The sequence below is a fragment of the Pectinophora gossypiella genome, chromosome 17 (assembly GCF_024362695.1).
Source record: "Pectinophora gossypiella chromosome 17, ilPecGoss1.1, whole genome shotgun sequence".
Classification (NCBI taxonomy): domain Eukaryota; kingdom Metazoa; phylum Arthropoda; class Insecta; order Lepidoptera; family Gelechiidae; genus Pectinophora; species Pectinophora gossypiella.
The window spans coordinates 10,020,025-10,038,316 of NC_065420.1; the positions used below are offsets into that span (position 1 = coordinate 10,020,025).

The 18,292-nt window shown below is 37.9% G+C and overlaps 1 protein-coding gene across 3 annotated transcripts in view; it reads left to right on the top strand.

Moving 5' to 3' along the window:
- The window catches only part of LOC126374679 (transcription factor HNF-4 homolog), an 82,691-nt gene that overhangs the window by 35,001 nt on the left and 29,398 nt on the right, over window positions 1–18,292 (top strand). The window contains exon 1 of one of the 3 annotated variants that reach the window (XM_050021392.1): window positions 17,326–18,046. The exons of the other annotated variants lie outside the window; for them this stretch is intronic. Coding sequence (XP_049877349.1) covers window positions 17,872–18,046 — 175 coding nt within the window. The 5' untranslated portion in view covers window positions 17,326–17,871. Of the gene's footprint in view, window positions 1–17,325; window positions 18,047–18,292 lie in introns of those variants that run through there. 3 annotated transcript variants of the gene reach the window in all.

Below are 18,292 nucleotides of genomic sequence, written 5' to 3' on the forward strand. Positions count from 1 at the left end.
TAGGATAAGGACATTTGCTATGTCATCGTGACTCGTAACTCCACAGTTCCTTAGAAAATGCACAATAATCTTAGCAACTGTGAATGTATGCATAATAACATTACATTAGGTACCTATACCTAAATAAGAAATATTATGATTCATTCAATGTATCACATTTATTGTGGACTAAATCTGGATTGATGTTCGTTATTCGCATTTCATTAGCTGACAAGATAATGGTTTATTACATATTTAATCTATTTAATATAACATAACATAAACACACAACATAATAACACAACATAACATGTTTTATTCGTATGTTTATTCCTTGTATATGTTGTTGTGCAATAAAGTATTATTGATTGATTGATTGATTGATAAACAGCCTACTTATATACGTCCCACTGCTGGACAAAGGCCTCCCCTTAATCAACCGGAGGGGGTATGGAGCATACTCCACCACGCTGCTCCACTGCGGGTTGGTGGAGGTGTGTTTTTTACGGCTAATAGCCGGGACCAACGGCTTAACGTGCCCTCCGAAGCACGGAATCAGCTTACTATTTAATTTATTACATGTTTAATTCCTTTTTGGTTATGGTTAACACAGACTGATAGACAACAAAAAAATTGGGAGAACACAATTGTAATGAGTGACTTTCCAGGGTACATTCCTTAAAATCAGTATAGATGGCGCTGTACAGATTTCTTCTTCGTTTAACCTTATAATTTCATGGATAGCAGACATAATTATGCATCTTTCATCTTTGTATATTGGCTTTTGATTACACCCAGGCACAATTTCATATTCCACTCATTATTCTCTCTCTCTCTATTTAAGAGCTGCGCTCTTGTCGGTGGAGTAACCGCCATTCCTCTCTTCTTCCCGCCAAAACCTTCACCTCCGGATACGACACGACCTGCACCTTCTCTTTTATTTGTTTCATAAATGTTATCCTAGGTCTACCCCTTCCTCTCATTATTATTCTCTCTACTCATTATTATTCTAATCAAAATAAAGAGAAGCAACATAGGTAGCAACATCATTCTATACATAAAGTGATCCAAATATCAAGCAACAATTACTTTTATATACGCTTCTGGCATTACGTACATTGTATTTTTGAATAATTTTATAATACCAGAGTAATGAGAAAATATGTAATTATCACCTTTAAACTGAACAACGCCATCTATATTGTTTTTGGTGAACGTAGCCTGGAAATTCTCTCATTAGAAAAAAAACGACTTCGATTCAAATCTATTTGTAAACAAACCAAAACTCCACTATGTGCTAAAGTTCAGCTTGCGTCCATAATCTGTAGTTTTTTTTTCTTCCTCAAAAGTCTATAATTCTCAAAAGTCTTATAATCCACAAAAGTCTATAATCATTATCAATTTATTTATAGTCTCGGCATAATTGTTCTAAAAAAGAATCTTAAATTTATTGCATGTTAGAGGAAAAATCCCAAACACTCTAGCAACAAAAATGTGCTTATAGCAGCATTGGACCTATTACGATTTGCGTCACAGATTTTTCTCAGTCCAAAGTCCAATTGCGGGGCCATATTACATGGTTGAGTCCAATTAAAACTCAGTAGAACATCAATTTGGTTTCTACGTTGAAACCATTTCTTGGTTTCGTTAGTCCAAAGTCCAAGTGGCCGTGTTTGTAACGCCTACCTTCACTATCTCAGCCGATAATCTGCAAGTCATGATCATGTCATATTTATAATATGTTTATCTCTTTTTACTGCCATGCAAAAATGACTTCTAAAAATAGCGGACAGAAGCAAAATTTTGATTGGAAAAACAGAAAAATAATAACAGGCTAATTATATCAAAATAGATATTAAATGCGTATGCAACAGATTTTTATGATCGATATAATTAAATTTGGCTATTCTACTTGCATTCCTGACAATTATTAATATCTAAAAATCAACATAACAACAGCATTAGAACAGCACTGTTGACGTATTAATAGATAGGTATCTCAAATATTTGTATAGGTAGAGTTTAGTAAAGGCATTATTACACTATCCGACGCATCGGGTTTAGGAATAAAATGTATGGCGAAATCGTGTCGATGATTCGATGTGCTATTGCACTGCCCGATCCCGACATTCTCGACATGTAATAAGGCCTTACAAGGCATTGGCCGCATTTGTCAACCTACATTCAGCCTAATGGACTTTGACCTTTGATTTAAAAATGGAAATAAAAAGCTGTACCACAGTAGTCTAGTGATTCACTTTACGTAACCTAACCTACCTATTGATAATTCCATCCAACGATTAATTGCAGTGAATTAAAATCAAGCAACATAATTCATTATTCCCAATAAAAATGGTAAATGATGTGACCTTTGCTCTTATTCATTTGTTTTTACATTTTCCTATTTAGGTATTTAGCTTTACGCAAGTCATAGAAAAATCTCTGCCATTTTCCTGTAATTATTCCTTAGAAACCCTGTTGGACTTCGGACTTCATTGTAGCAAGTCCGGACAAAGTCCAATTGATACAATCACTGTTATTAGGATCAATGACAAGTGTGTTTGCAGAATCGCTCCAGTTATCGATACAAAATGATACGTTTGATAATACCTAAGGTTTGGACTTTGGACCGTGATCAACTAAGTGTATTTATGAGTAATATTTCTTATCTATCATTTTCCTTAAGTAAGCTGATTTTTCAGTTCATGGGGAGTCTAATCTGTTGGACCTATAGGTATATAAAATGCCAAGGTTATCTGTTTTGTTTTGAGTCATAAATTCTCTTGTAAAAAAATACAATTTGAAAACAAAAATATTTTGATTTCAACAAATATACCTAGAGTTGAGAAATGACACAAAGTTAATTTGGTTTATAGACACTTCTAGGCGACAACTTTCTGCTGACGCTTCTATACTTGTTCTTGGCTCACGTGGGTAGTGAAGTGAATAACTAACCTCATCATCCTGGTGTCAGTATTACTATTGGGCCGCCAAAGGCCCTTGACATGGTTCATGTAACTACTACATACTTGATTAGCCGGCATTAGTCCACTGTTTAACATGCCTTTTGAAGCACGGATCATCGGGTGACCATCCTGCAACATCCTAACTAAACTAGGGATCACAAGGTGATTTTTCTGATATATCCCTACCTGAATAAGTACCCGGGACCTCCCGAGGACCAAGGAGGCCGTTGCTTCTAAACTGGAAGAGAAAGACTCTTATAAGTGAATAGGAGTTTTTCATTCACTACTTTTCACTCTGGATTGGTCGAATACCTCGATATTGTTTGCTTTCTCCGAATCTGTTTAACTTCTATGGACAAGGCTAGCCTATTACCATTACCGGGCACATACCCTGGAAACCACATACATACATACATAGTAAGTTACGACCCGAGCTGGGATTCGAACCCGGTACACTACGATGCAAGTCACGCGTTCTCCGAACAAGGCTATCAAGGATTCTGCCCACCCCAATATGAAAACCGTGCTTCGGAAGGCACGTTAAGCCGTTGGTCCCGGTTACTACTTACTGATGTAAGTATAGTCGTTACATGAGTCATGTCAGGGGCTCTTGGCGGCTCAATAATAACCCTGACACCAGGGTTGATAAGGTTGGTAACCTCACAACCCTCAAGATAAGAAGAATATTAAAACCCCGGTGTGACTTGCACTTGCGTCTTCCAAGGTCATAGAAGACCTCAAGCGTTCTCTCAGAGCGAGCGTCCTAATGTAATAATCCGAATGTTTCATAAAAACAGGCATGTTTTCCTCAATAATCTTGTAATGTCAAGGCCTGGGTCGCACCGCGCGTCAGCGTCACCACCATGGGTCGTGATAGCACCAGTATTTACCTGCCGCCATATTGACGTCATCAGATCTCGAGATGCGACTTACAAGAAACTGGTTTCCTTTACACGTGTCTCAACTCAAGTTAGAACCTAAAAATATAGGTTGTAAACGAAACATTTTTTGTGTGATTTAAAATTAAATATGGTAATTAGAGAAGCAGAAGTACGTGGCGTTACATATGCATTTGGCGGCTCAATAATATACCTGACACCAGTGTTGCTGTCACAGAACCCACACGATAAAAGAAGAAGAATGAATCAGCACTTTTTGGTATTCATGTTGTGGGGTTTTATGATATTTACGGACTCAAAAATGTCCCGCGTACAAGCCAAAAAGCTTAATAAAAGGACCACAGGATAAATAACAATACATAAAAAACTTATATGGGTACATACAACCCAATGCTATGGCGTTCCCTCAATCAATCGAACAATACAAAGTAAAAATAATTAAGAGCTATTCAATTTTAAAAGGTCGTGTAAGAAAAGTATCGATGTAATAGTAGGTAATGTTCTTTTTTTTTATAATTACTTTAATAAATGACTAATTACTACACGCGAACGCTTGCGTGGTGTGTTTTAATTTGTTCATGATCATAGAAACTTACTTTACCAATCTAGGGTGAACTCTCTGCATTGTGACCCCCCATCAAACATAATTTAGTTGTCAATCGTATGGCGTCAGACGTCACACACACAGATGCGCGTGTAAGATAACGTCAATGTGTAGTATCTGTGTAAAACGAGCTGTTTTGTCAGAAGTGTCCGGGGTGTGCATAAACATAAAAACAAACAGCCTGTATATATCCCACTTCTGGGCACAAGCTTCCCCTTAATCAATCGGAGGGGACATGGAGCATACTCCACGCTGCTCCACTGCGGGTTGGTGGAGGTTTTTAACGTCTAGTAGTCGGGCCCAACGGGTTAATGCCACGTAGTTTGCAACGTAGTAAACGGAGTATAATATTTAATATTTTTACAAGATAAAAAAAGATAACAATAACATTAGCCACGATATCAGACAGCCTACACTCCTAATAACTTGATGTCTTCTTTCATATCAGCTTATCACCTTGTGTAATTTTTTTATCAGGCGCTTTATTTTACCGAAAACACTTGAAGTCACACCTATATTTGTTACTAAGGTGGACCAATAGTATCATAATAATATAACACGATTCGCGTCTAGCAGCGATACGTCACTGTTATTTAAAAAGAGAAAATTAAATCGAAATAATCTTCATTTCTCCAAGTAGACTGTAATCATAGAATAAGGAATAATATAGAACGGCAACTCTCTTCTCCCAACCGGCGCGGCGTCTGAGCTAGGTTAACCTCACCCCTCTCGCTCTTACTTTAGTCTTGAATCTTATGGCGTCAGACGTCACACACACAGATTCGCGTATGTTAATGTATTCACCCGTATACGATAACGTCAATGTGCAGTGTCTGTGTAAAACGAGGTGTTTTGTATGAAGTGTCTAGGTTGTGCTGTAATGTAAAAATATAACCCAGGTGAACTGGATCGAGTTAATACTATGACATAGTTTTGCAATGAATAAAAACCCCCTGTTCCTCGGTGGGAAAAGGTATGTTATGTATGTATGTATGTTTATAATGAATAAACGCTACCTCCTTTGCCTTGCCCTGATTTTATCAATATATGTCTCGACTCTCGCCTGTGTACCTACTTATTATAACATTTATTTGCAATCGTTAATGTTTTCAAATGAGTTTTCTTTGAAGTTAACATAGAAACTGCAGGGCGCCTACTTACTTAGGTATTAAAAAATCTCCTTCACAGAAGTCGTTTGCCTTCTCATTGCTTAATGAATAATGTCTATATACCAAATACATAGGTATTATACTATAGAGTATAACGTACGTATTTCCGCATAATTCATAGTTTTATTGAAGCATTTTGTGGTTTCTTCTTTCTGACAAGTTTATAAGGAATGTTGAGTATAAATAAAAGTAACTCACAACTATGTGTCAGAACACTGGTTAATGTTTATTTCTACCTATCCGCGTTTGGAATAGTTAGTTTAGATTTATACAGGGTGCTCCAGAGGTTCACGTTCAAAATGAAAAGTTAGATAATGGGGCTCATTGGCTACCAGAAACACTCCCGTGTATTTTCTGTGATTATTAGCGGTTTAGGAGATATGACCCATTTTGTACCTTTTTCAAGATTTTCTACCTTATTCAGAAATCATTATTTCCTCGCCACCCCCGCTTAATAATTCTTTTATTTTAGGCAGTGGACCGCTAGCTAAAAAAATAAAAACAGCCAAATCAAAGATAACAAAAAAGTTATTGGAAGTCAAACTGAGAATTTGGTCTTAGATAGCAACAAAATAATGATTTCTGAATAAGTTAGAAAATCTTAAGATGGTACGAAATGGGTCATATCTCCTAAACCGTAAGTAATCGCCGAACACATATGGGGGTGTTTCTGGTAGCCAATGAGGTCCTTCATCTAATAATTCATTTTGAACGTGAACCTCTGGGCCACCCTGTATATTACTAGCTTTTCGGTTTCGTTCCCATAGTTCTATAGGAGAATATAAGGGGCCTTTGGTTTTTTATCATATACACTTCTCATCAAAAAAAACGAAACACCTTGCAAGTTTACGTTTTGTCAGGATTATCAGAAAAATGTGTACATTTAGGAATAAATGTTAAATGTCGTTTAATAGTGAGTAATATGAGCTTATCAAATCTTAATGTTAATGTTCTAAATTTAAATGAATTTTTCATAGGTTTCGTATTTTGTTAAATGAGTCATTTTTATTCCGTATGGAGTATAAAGGAAATGGATAAAACAACATACGTAAATGAAAAAAAAAGCTAAAAAACGTTTATTTAATAACTTGTATTCCCTCCCCGAGCTCTAATTACTGCTTCCATACGGTTCTTCATCGATCGGATGAGAGTCACGATCACATGCTGTGGTATATTGTCCCATTCCTCTTGGATTGCATCTTGCAGCTGGCTAAGTGTTTCTGGGGCAGGATCTCTTGCTCGAATTCGTCTCTTTAATTCATCCCACAGATGTTCAATGGGATTCATGTCCGGGCTTCTTGCTGGCCATTCCATAATAGAGATATCGACTTCGTTAAGATAATCTCGTACGATGCCCGCGGTGTGAGCCCTAGCATTGTCGTGCATGAATATGAAGCCGTTGCCAATAAAATGTGCATAGGGCATCACATGAGGCTCGAGACACTCTTCGACGTACCGATGACAGTTTAGTGCAGGCAGACATGGCCCAGACACGAAAGCAAGCTCTGTCTTACCGTCGGCGCTGATTCCTCCCCAAACCGTCCACGAACCGCCACCATAGCTGACCTTTTCTTCAATGCAGCATTGTGCATAGCGTTCTCCGTCTCTTCTGTAGACCTTGTTCCTTCCGTCGTTACCATACAGCATAATTTTACACTCATCAGAAAAGAGAACTTTGCTCCACTGTAGGTATGACCAATTTAGGTGCTCACGTGCAAAGTTAAGGCGCGCTCTTCGATGGTCTGCAGTTAATTTCGGCCCATTTGCTGGCTTATGCGGTACCAGTCCACGATCCTTCAACCTTCTTCTAATTGTAGAGTCACTTACAGCCACCCTTCGTACAACACGAAGCCGCTGCTGCAGTTGAAAAGCGTTAAGGCGTCGATTTCTTAAAGAAGTTGTTACAATAAATCGATCATCTCGCTCAGAAGTGACCCGATTCCTGCCAGATCATGAACGGCGCGTGAACAAACCAGTCTCCCGATAACGTTTATAGACTCTATGAACAGATGACAGGCTTAGATGCAGTCTTGCAGCCACAACACGCTGACTAAGGCCAGAATCCAGCAATGCCACAACTTGGGCGGCTTCTGTGGGCGAAGTATCCATACGTTTTAGAAAAAAAAACCTTTTTTCAGGCGTCCCAAAGTCACAGTATTGAAATAAAAAACAAAAAGTTTAAGGATAGGCGCCAATTTTTAGTTTTTAAACGCTAAATGTACTCCAACCCTAAACACACATTTGTCTCAAAACAGTGATTCATTTCGTTTATAAGATAAACAAATGAAATTCTAATTTTGAATTTAGAATTTTCGCTTATTACTGTAATGGCCAAACTGCCAGCTATACATTTATGTATTTTTTTTCATCGTATGAATTCTTTTTTGTGTTAAATTCGGACAGAAACAATGAAAACGGAAGTGTTTCGATTTTTTTGATGAGAAGTGTATATCCCACAATTTTGAACATTTTGAACATTCTAGTACTTAAGTATGCGTAGTGTACAACTAATCTTCGTTCGAGAGTTCAAACGCGTGCCCTAAATGTCTAGGCGTCTCGTACGCCATTTTTTCCGTGTATTGCCAAGAATGGGGGTAGAGGCGAGCCGGGGCGTACCAGTTACGATGATAGTGCGACCCCGGTGGCCCCCGATATGATACTGTTTACATCTTGAGAGACAGGGTTGGACTAAATGTAAGTCACGGCAAAAAAAAAATACTAAAAGTAACTAGTGGGTCAGATTACAATACATAATATTACTTTACATAACATATGCTCACGACTATATACCAATAAGGGACTTTCCAGGCTAAGTACACCAAAAACAATATAGATGGCGTTGTACTGCTTTAATGTGAGAATTATGTACTTTCCTAGGTCAAAGATAAGTTATAATATTCTGACTCGAAGGACGTAATATACGATCCCGACGACCCGATTACTCTAGCCATATGTCTAAAAATAACAACTTAAATGTTATGTACTGGAATGCCGATGGCATTAGAAACAAAATTCATGAACTACTTAATTTAATTGATGGTGATTTATTTATTGATATTATCGCCATCAATGAAACCCTATTAACCTCAAATTGCAATCTTTGTGTGCCTGGATTCGTATTACACAGACAAGATAAGCACCCTAATGGCCACGGTCGTGGAACAGCTATTCTTGTTCGATCAAATATACAGCATTTGCGTGTTCAATCGCCATGGACATATAATCTGGAAACTGTTGCTATTGAACTCACTGTTTCTGGCAAAATTTACACTATCATATCTATCTATCAATCACCAAATTCTCCATTACTTCCAGCTGATTTAAGCAATATTATGAACATGAGTAATCATGTGTTAGTCATGGGTGATTTTAATGCTAAACACTCAGCTTGGAATTGTCTAGATTCAAACAAGCGTGGAATTGTGTTGTACAACCACATGATTGAAAACGATTATACTATTTGTGCTCCCGCTAAGTTCACCTTAACACATTACAGGCCTGAATTACGCCCATCTACTCCTGATTTATGCCTTACTAAAAACATCTATGACATTTCAGAATTGAGCACAGTGCCAGCATTGTCTTCCAATCATCTGCCGGTTGGGTTCACCCTCTATGGCCTTACTGAACGTAAGCCTACAACCCGCTTTGACTATTCGAGAGCTGATTGGGAGGGTTATCGTAAATATCTTAATCGCAAAACGATACTTACCCAAAATACTTATCGTTCTCCTCACGACATCGAACGAGCCGTTGTCGATCTCACTTGCAATATGTCTGAGGCGCGTGAACAAAACATTCCGTTAAAGACTACGCATATCAATAGAAAGTCATTACCTCGGTTCATTAAAAGAAAAATCAAAGAAAAGAATAGATTACGACGACTTGAACAAAACTGTAATGATCAAAACTTCCGCAAACATCTCCGGACTCGTATTAATTATCAGCAATCTAGGATTACGGATTGTATTAAGAAACACAACGATGACGTCTGGTGTCGGAAGTTGTCTAGGGTTGACAATCCAAGCTCGGATATCTTTCGCTTTACTACAAAACTTACAAATAATAAAAATGTATGTATTCCTCCTATAAAAAGACCAGATGGAACCACTACTGCTAACACAAAAGAACAATGTAATGTATTAGCGGAATCTTTTTATCAAAACATGCTTCTTACTACATCTTGGCGAGAACCTAACATCGAAAAACTTGTAGAAGATTCTGTCCGTCACCTTCACAGCAGCTGTGATGTCGGGGTACCGTTCATATGCAGGCCTAATGAGATATGTAAAATAATCCGTCAGCTAAAAACAAATAAAGCCCCGGGAACTGATATGATCGATAGTATTTTAATCAAAAATTTACCTCAAAAATGCATAGTCATGCTTACTAAAATATTTAATGCCTGTTTTACGCACTGCTACTTCCCATCTAAATGGAAAATTGCAAAGGTGATACCTATTATCAAGCCAGGAAAAGATAATACTGTTCCAACAAGTTATCGCCCAATTAGTTTACTACCGAATCTGAGTAAAATTTTTGAGAAAATTATTGCGATACGTCTCTTAAAAGTGAGCAATCACTTCATCCCGATGGAACAATTCGGTTTTCGGCAGGGTTATTCCACTGTTCAACAGCTGGCTCGTGTAAGCGAACATATTGCTCACAATTTAAATCTTAAAATGTCTACTGGCATGGTCTTATTGGACATTGAGAAAGCGTTTGACTCTGTGTGGCACAGAGGTTTGATTCATAAGATGATGAAAGCTGAAGTACCTAACAGCCTTGTCAAACTGATCTGTTCCTATTTAGAAAATCGTAAATACGCTGTTCATATTGACGGCACCAGATCTTATGACCTCAAGATTCCAGCCGGTGTGCCTCAGGGATCAGTGCTAGGACCGCTCCTTTTTAACATTTATCTGCATGATATACCGAAGCAACCGTATACCCATTTGGCGTGTTTTGCGGATGATACGGCGACCTACACGACGTCTGGTGATGTTGATGATATCATTACCAGACTTAACTGGTCTGTAGAACTTCTTACAACATATTTTGAAAATTGGAAATTAAAGTTAAACCAAACCAAGACGGAAGCAATCTTCTTTACACGTAAAATAAGGGCCCCACGGAGGCAAATCACGATTAAAGGCTTTAAAGTACCATGGCGTCCTAGTGTTAAGTACTTAGGGGTCAATTTTGATACCAAATTAAATTGGATTATTCACATAGATTCACTACGTGCTAAAGGTATAAAATCAATGCATATGATAGGTCCTATATTTAACAGGCGGGCGAATCTTAGCCCGCTCACAAAACTACGCCTCTATACGACACTAATCAGGCCTCGTATCACTTACGCTTGTCCAGTGTGGTGTTCTACCAGTATCTCCAATATTCTTAAATTACAAAAACTACAAAATCGTGCATTAAAAATATCTTACAATACTCCTTTTTACACTAACCTGAAAAAATTACAAAATTCCATTAAATTTCCTACTATAAAAGAGTTTATTACTAAACTAGCATTCAAATTTTATATTAAAAATAACCCAAAACATCCAAATATTTTAATATCAGCAATTGGCAGAAGTCGTTATTGCACCTTGCCCTATATCGATACCTACAAGAGATACAGGTTACCCCATCACTATTTCCTATCTGAACCGGTCAGCGAGTCACCCGCACTACGTGTGACTAATACATCTTCGTGGTGATTAGTTACCGCTTACTAATCTAATCTGTTCTCCTTATGCAATAAGAGTTAGTATGCATTAGCACTTTCGGCTATTATATTATTTAATTACCCACAAATATAAATATGAAATTTGATCTTAAGCAACTTTGTTATTTAATTTACTTACCTAAATTAATTTGATCCTTTATAAAGTTACACTATGTTAGATCGTATGCTTGATTCTGTTACTTGTAAGTTTAACACTAGTATGTATAAACATTATCTGAAATGTTTATGTTAGCAAATCCCTTCACTTGTCTTCCTTAAAGTTTGAAACCACAACATTGTAAAAGTATTGATAACATTCATAGTATAAGTTTTAATAGGTGTTATTAGCCTGATAAACGTTGTTAATTATTTAAGATTTTTGCTAACAAGACAGTGTCATGTTATCAAATTAAGTTGTACTTATGATGAAATAAAGAACATTTAAAAACAAACAAAACAAACTCTAGCCATAGAGGCAGCCAATCAGCTCGCGACACCAAACACTTCAGGTCCCCGATACCGACCCCGCCGGCGTGGTCGACGATTTCCCTCATTCAGCGCTTATCGCTTTCGACTCACTAGGGTCGATTAATTCTTTAAAATATTTTTCCTCTCAGACGACGCCCTGAGCCGAGGTTCGCGCCCAACTGGGCACCCTCAGGCCTGTTGTCTTAAACGTTGTACCGGGTGAGAGCCTTCAGCGCTCCCCATTTGTCCGGCCAAGTAGTTAATGCCATCTGCGGCAAATCTACAATAAGTCACGTCAAAAAAAAAAAAAGAAATTCTGATTACTAAATAAAGACAGATCTAAAGGTGTCAGAAAACGTTTACTGTTTTTTCTATTTAACTTATTTATGAATTTTAATAAAGAAACATTAAGTTACAATAAGTGCGACATTTCATCACGTTTTGCTATGACGTCACAGGTTGTTTTTTTATACAAGTTCCATAGTAATTTCATATTTTGATGTTTAGTAAAAAGTAACTGATTTGACTAGTTGGAAAGTAGCCTATTATCTATTTTCACATTACTCGGGTACCTACATAATTATTCAATAATACAATGTAATGGCGGAAGCATATATAAAAATAATTGTTGCTTGATAAGTATTTGGATCACGGGTGGGTCATATCAGGGGCCTATGGCGGCTTAATAATAACACTGACACCAGGTTTGATGAGGTTGGTCAACCACCTCACGACCTACACAATAGAAGAATGAACCGTGACAGAAAGGACACAATCCTTCTGTCGGTTTTGACGACATGCCCGGGAAGATAAACAGCTGAACGCGTGCTATTGTAACAGAGCGCGGTGAAGCGTACTTTGTTCATATTGTGATGGATGAACCTCTAACTAACCCGATTGGGGATATGGTCATGATCTGATGTTATGTTTGTTCGCCCCGATAGGAATTACAGGTGTGATAGTCGTTATCTATCAGTCTGCATCATTATGAAATACTTTCTAATGATAATCTTTTCAATGATAATAATAATCACACCACATTTAGATTAAACTGTCTTAAGGGGCCTCTACGTGTTGGCTTCGGCCCCACGCACGCCTTCCAAAAGTCCGGGACTCCATAGGCAAGAAATATGAAAACGACATACAAATAATAATCTTTTATTGAACATAGACTTAAAATTTTACATTAATAAAAATGCAGACAACTATAATATGACCAACTACTCTAGATATGCGGCGGTCCTTGCACTAAGCTCAGCTTGTATCGCAGGGGCCAGATTACGATGATGATTTGTTTTCTGCATCGCAACATTCACGAGATAATTGGAATGAACTAAAAATATATTATTGTTTTTTTTTTCCAGTTGATGTTCTGTAGATAGATAATATAATATTATACTAGTTGTATCTAACTTCCGGTGTATTTTATCAAATTGGAATATAATTTAGTAACCGCATGGTCAACGGCCTCCGTGGTCCAGTGGTTGAGCGTTGGATTTACAATCCGGACGTCTCAGGTTCGAATCCCGGTGGGGACATATCACATAAACGCGATCCCTAGTCTTCTCGAGTATCGATGGCAAACTCAATACTATCGGTCCAAAACTTGGCAACAAGTATGGCGCTATCTGCAGCGCTCATCAGATCCTTCTGCGTGCAGGTGTTCGGGCAGTTTCATCGTTTGGGGAACAGTGCCGCACTTGCACTTTAAGTCCGAGCTATCCGAGAAACCCCACCTGAACAAATTGTCCTTACTTCGGCTCACCTTAGTCCCCTAGCAATCCCTAGTTTGATTAGGACATTGCAACAAATACATCTTTGCACACACACGAAATAGAAAGTACAGAAACAAAAAAGAAATAGAGACAACAATAGGCGGCCCTATTGCTCACTAGCAATTTCTTTTGTTTTTACTTTTGATGGGTTTGCTTTTGGCCCCAGACTTGCCCGAAGGCAATGACGAGGCCTAAGATGGAGCGAACCCGCCCAGAAGCTGCCTGTTCACTCTGGCTTTGAAACCAACCCACATCCAGACAACCAAATTCCAAACAACCTTTGGTAACTGGTATACGAGATGTTGAATATTTTTATTGAATTACGAAATAAATTCCCCTAGTTCCGTCCTGTGCAGTTAACAATTATAGTTATAACTATAGTTATACTATAGAGTGACTTTGTCTTGTCCGTTTCTACATTAAATCTCTTTTTATTTACGTTCACACATAATTGTTGCACATTTATTACTCATCGTATGTTGTATTAAGTAATGTTTATTTAAAAAAAAAACTATCATAAAAGTATATCCGTTTATTATCAGCTCTGTCCGTGTTTCGCTTGACACCATGCTATTGGTTATCGTGTTGATAACACGAAGGATATCTATTGTTTTCGTTTATCCTACAGACTTATCCATAAACCCACTATCAGGGGCCCAGGACGATAATTTACGTTATTTTATCGCTTTTTATGTACGTTTTATATATTAATAATCATGTTTCACTATCTAATTTCGCTTTTGCATATGATATGGACCCAAATTAGGTAGTGTTTTGTGTGCCCCGTCTGTATAAATAATTTCTTATCATGGTTTAGTTTACTGAAGGACTGACTGATATCATCCCCCTAGCATTATCCCGTTTTTCACAATGTTCGCTTACCTAACCTGAAGATTTGACAGGTCCGGTTTTTAACAGAAGCGACTGCCAGTCTGACCTCCCAACCCGCGAAGGGAAAACCAGCCCAATGCAGGTTATGTCACATACCTCCGAAAACGCATTTCTCGGGAATATGGGTTTCCTCGATATATTTTCCTTCACCGCTGAGCACGTGATAATAATTTACGACCCAAACATGAATTCGGAAAGAAATTCGACAATCAGGTCAGGTTTAGGCCTGTGCTGGATTCGAGATGATGGTGAATAGGCTACTTGGCAACCTAGTCAAATGAGATATTTTACAAAACGTCAAAACGAAAGTTTTCTTCGGAGATGGTATGGAAATGCTGTCCTGTGCCGTCATCAATAAAAGCTGTCAAACGTCGTACTAATTGTTGCTTAATTCATAAATAAAATTCGAGAGTAAGTCGAAAAGTAAAATAAGATTGATTTTTGATCATCTCAGACTGGCTTCTATTTCTAGATTATCATTTTATAATTTATCTTTGACCCAGTCAAATTTATTTATTGCATGTCACAAATACCCTATTGATATGTGTATCTTTATATTGTATGTTGTAGGTTTGTCTTATGACTAAGGCATTCAATATTTAACCAACGATATGAATAACTTTACTTATTATTCAGGGTGTTAGTGACATCGTAGCGAAAATTTTGAGGAATGATTCCGACCATGATTCTGAGTTGATATGAAGTGGAATTTTTAGTCGCAAAAGTATGGCACTTAAAATAATAAAAAACAACTAAAATTTTTAAGGATAACAATATTAAGTAGGTAGTAGGTGTGTTAAGGGAAAGTGTGCGTCAAGCTAGCGGCCTCAAAAAAAAAATGGGCACGAAAAAATAATTTGACCATACCAAAAAATAGTACTCTTATTGAAAAAAATAGTACCTGTTGTAAAAAAATTAGTACCATCACGGTTCTGGATTTATAGCCATGTTTTATTGCACTTGCTAGCTTGACGGTGAGCGAAATTTGGCGAGAGTTAACGACAAGGTCTTTCGCTTTGATTTAAACGCCAAAAAATAGTATCGAAATAGTACTCACCCCCTGCAAAATACCGAAAGTAGTACTTCAACGGTTCCAAAGTTATAAAGGCAGTTCTTTGATCCCGCTAGCTTGACGTTTTGAAAATACCTATTATCTGGGGAACGCTTGCATACTTCAGTATGTAACTAATGTCAATAAACTCGTATGAAATAGTACTCCCTACCATCATAATTTTGATCCGATTCTCTTTGTAGAAATGTTAAACAATCATCATAACCTATGCCATACATTTGTTGTTGATACAGTCACGTAGACAATTACATAACCTCACAATTTATTCGTAAGTATTGCCATTTTGGAGGTCTACCCTACCATTTCTTTGCACTTCAGTGCTGCTATTACAAAAAATTCCTATTGCATACACCCATATGCACTAATTTTAATAGAAAATGGCTGCATGGGTGTAGTTCTTATCGAAAACAATCTGTGATTTTAATACATCATAATACATTTTTAATCTGCTGTTTTATTTTATAATTTATACCTTCATGTTGAATTTGTTACGGATCGAAGTGTTTGTTAATAAACAATTTGCAGTATTTGTAGAATAACTCAAAGAGTTTCAACAATGATATTACTTTCATCTAACAACCCTGGCACTTCACCAATTTTTACCCAAAAATGGGGAAAAATACTGAAATCTGACAACATTCTTGACCATGTGTAATAATTTTGTTCGCGACTGTACTCGTCTTGATAAATGTATGACATAGGTTATAATGACTTTTTGACATATTTCTACAAAGAGAATCAGGTCCAAATTATGATGGTAGGGAGTACTATTTCATACGAGTTTATTGACATTAGTTACAAACTGAAGTATGCAAGCATTCCCCAGATAATAGGTATTTTCAAAACGTCAAGCTAGCGGGATCAAAGAACTACCTTTATAACTTTGGAACCGTTGAAGTACTACTTTCGGTATTTTGCAGGGGGTGAGTACTATTTCGATACTATTTTTTGGCGTTTAAATCAAAGCGAAAGACCTTGTCGTTAACTCTCGCCAAATTTCGCTCACCGTCAAGCTAGCAAGTGCAATAAAACATGGCTATAAATCCAGAACCGTGATGGTACTAATTTTTTTACAACAGGTACTATTTTTTTCAATAAGAGTACTATTTTTTGGTATGGTCAAATTATTTTTTCGTGCCCATTTTTTTTTTGAGGCCGCTAGCTTGACGCACACTAAGGGAAAACCAAATCTGGTTCATTATGGAGAAGCGATTTGTTGGTCTGTCTATAAAACATGATGTTCTTAGCAGAAAACTAATATTTATACAGTTATATAGGTATTATAATGTAAGAATAAATATTTTACTATTTAGTTCTGACTTAGAAAACCACCGTAATACCTATTGTCCTTTATGGGCACTGCGTAGGTCGATGTCAACGATCTATCATAGATTTTGTAAACTTGCGGATAGCCGGTGAGTGTTGGTAACAAAGGAACAAAGCGGTGACAGCAATTAGTCACCGTTTGCTTATATTCTGTTTATGGCAAAAGCTTCTGTTCGTCAGCTGTGACTCGGTGCAGTTGTCGTGCATTCGACGCCGCATCCGCCGCTTCCGATAACGGTGACTAATACGCACGCAGGACCCGTTCTAGTTACGCAAAATACACGCAACAAAACGAATATATTACTCGCATAATTAATAACTCGCAAAGATGAGCTAACCGCGCTTATCAGATAAGTTGGCTCGCGTGATATTTTAAGATAAAGCTACTTTAAAAAGTATTATGTTCTCATTTTTTTGCAACACTTGTAATGTGCTATTGGCGCTTAACAGAGGTTTTGTGGGTGAATGTTTTCTTTAATTGGTGATACAAGTTGAGCCGTCCCTGGTGTCGTGAGCACGTTCGATTCGCGCTGATCTGGCGGTTGCCGGGGCGGGTCATTCATTGGTGGGCCTAATCAGCGGATTTCCATTGAAGCGGATGTTATTAGGTGTTGTGCGCGTAGACGCGTCTGTCAGTGTGATCGACACCGCGACCATGGAAGGACGCCCCTTCGGCCCGCATGACTAGTAAACAGTTAAACGCCACTATCGGGAGCTCGTTTACAGACAATTACGTGATAAAAACGAAAACATTACCCGGAATCGGCGCAGCAACTCACTCGTTGCCGGACAAATATTTAAAGTAATTTTCAAATGGACTGTTATTTGTTAATAAATCCTCTTAGACGAGGCCGGCTCGGTCAACAGTGATAACAGTAGTGTCAATATTTGGTTTGGCGACATTCAATCACCTGCTGACGGCGATTTCGGACGTGCTCATTATCGTTCGGACGCTTAGAAGAAAAGTCGGTGGAGAGTGTTGTAGTGCGGGAGAATGCCGGTTTTGGGGTACGGGATGTCTCAGCAGTGTCCGATGGGGTATCCAGTGCCGGAGTACCTTGCCCCTGCACCGGCGCCCGTGTGGGAGAAGGCCCCAATCAGTCCCTACTACATGCACCGCAGCCCGATCGAGGAGACTCCCGCCAACAACATGACGTATACCAGAGAAGGTGTGTTTGCCAACTTTCGTTTAGCCACAATACATTAATCACCAATGTTATTGTATTTCAAGCATAGATAGGTAAAGAATCTTACTCAATGTTACGTTGCTACCGTGCTATGCACAATATGTGATCGTCAACGATTTGTGAATCGGCTGCCAGAGAAATGACATTAGTTTATAACGGATTGTCGGTATAAGCTAATGACTAGGATTTTAAAAATAAACTCGCATTTAGAAATAGTAACTTACGAAG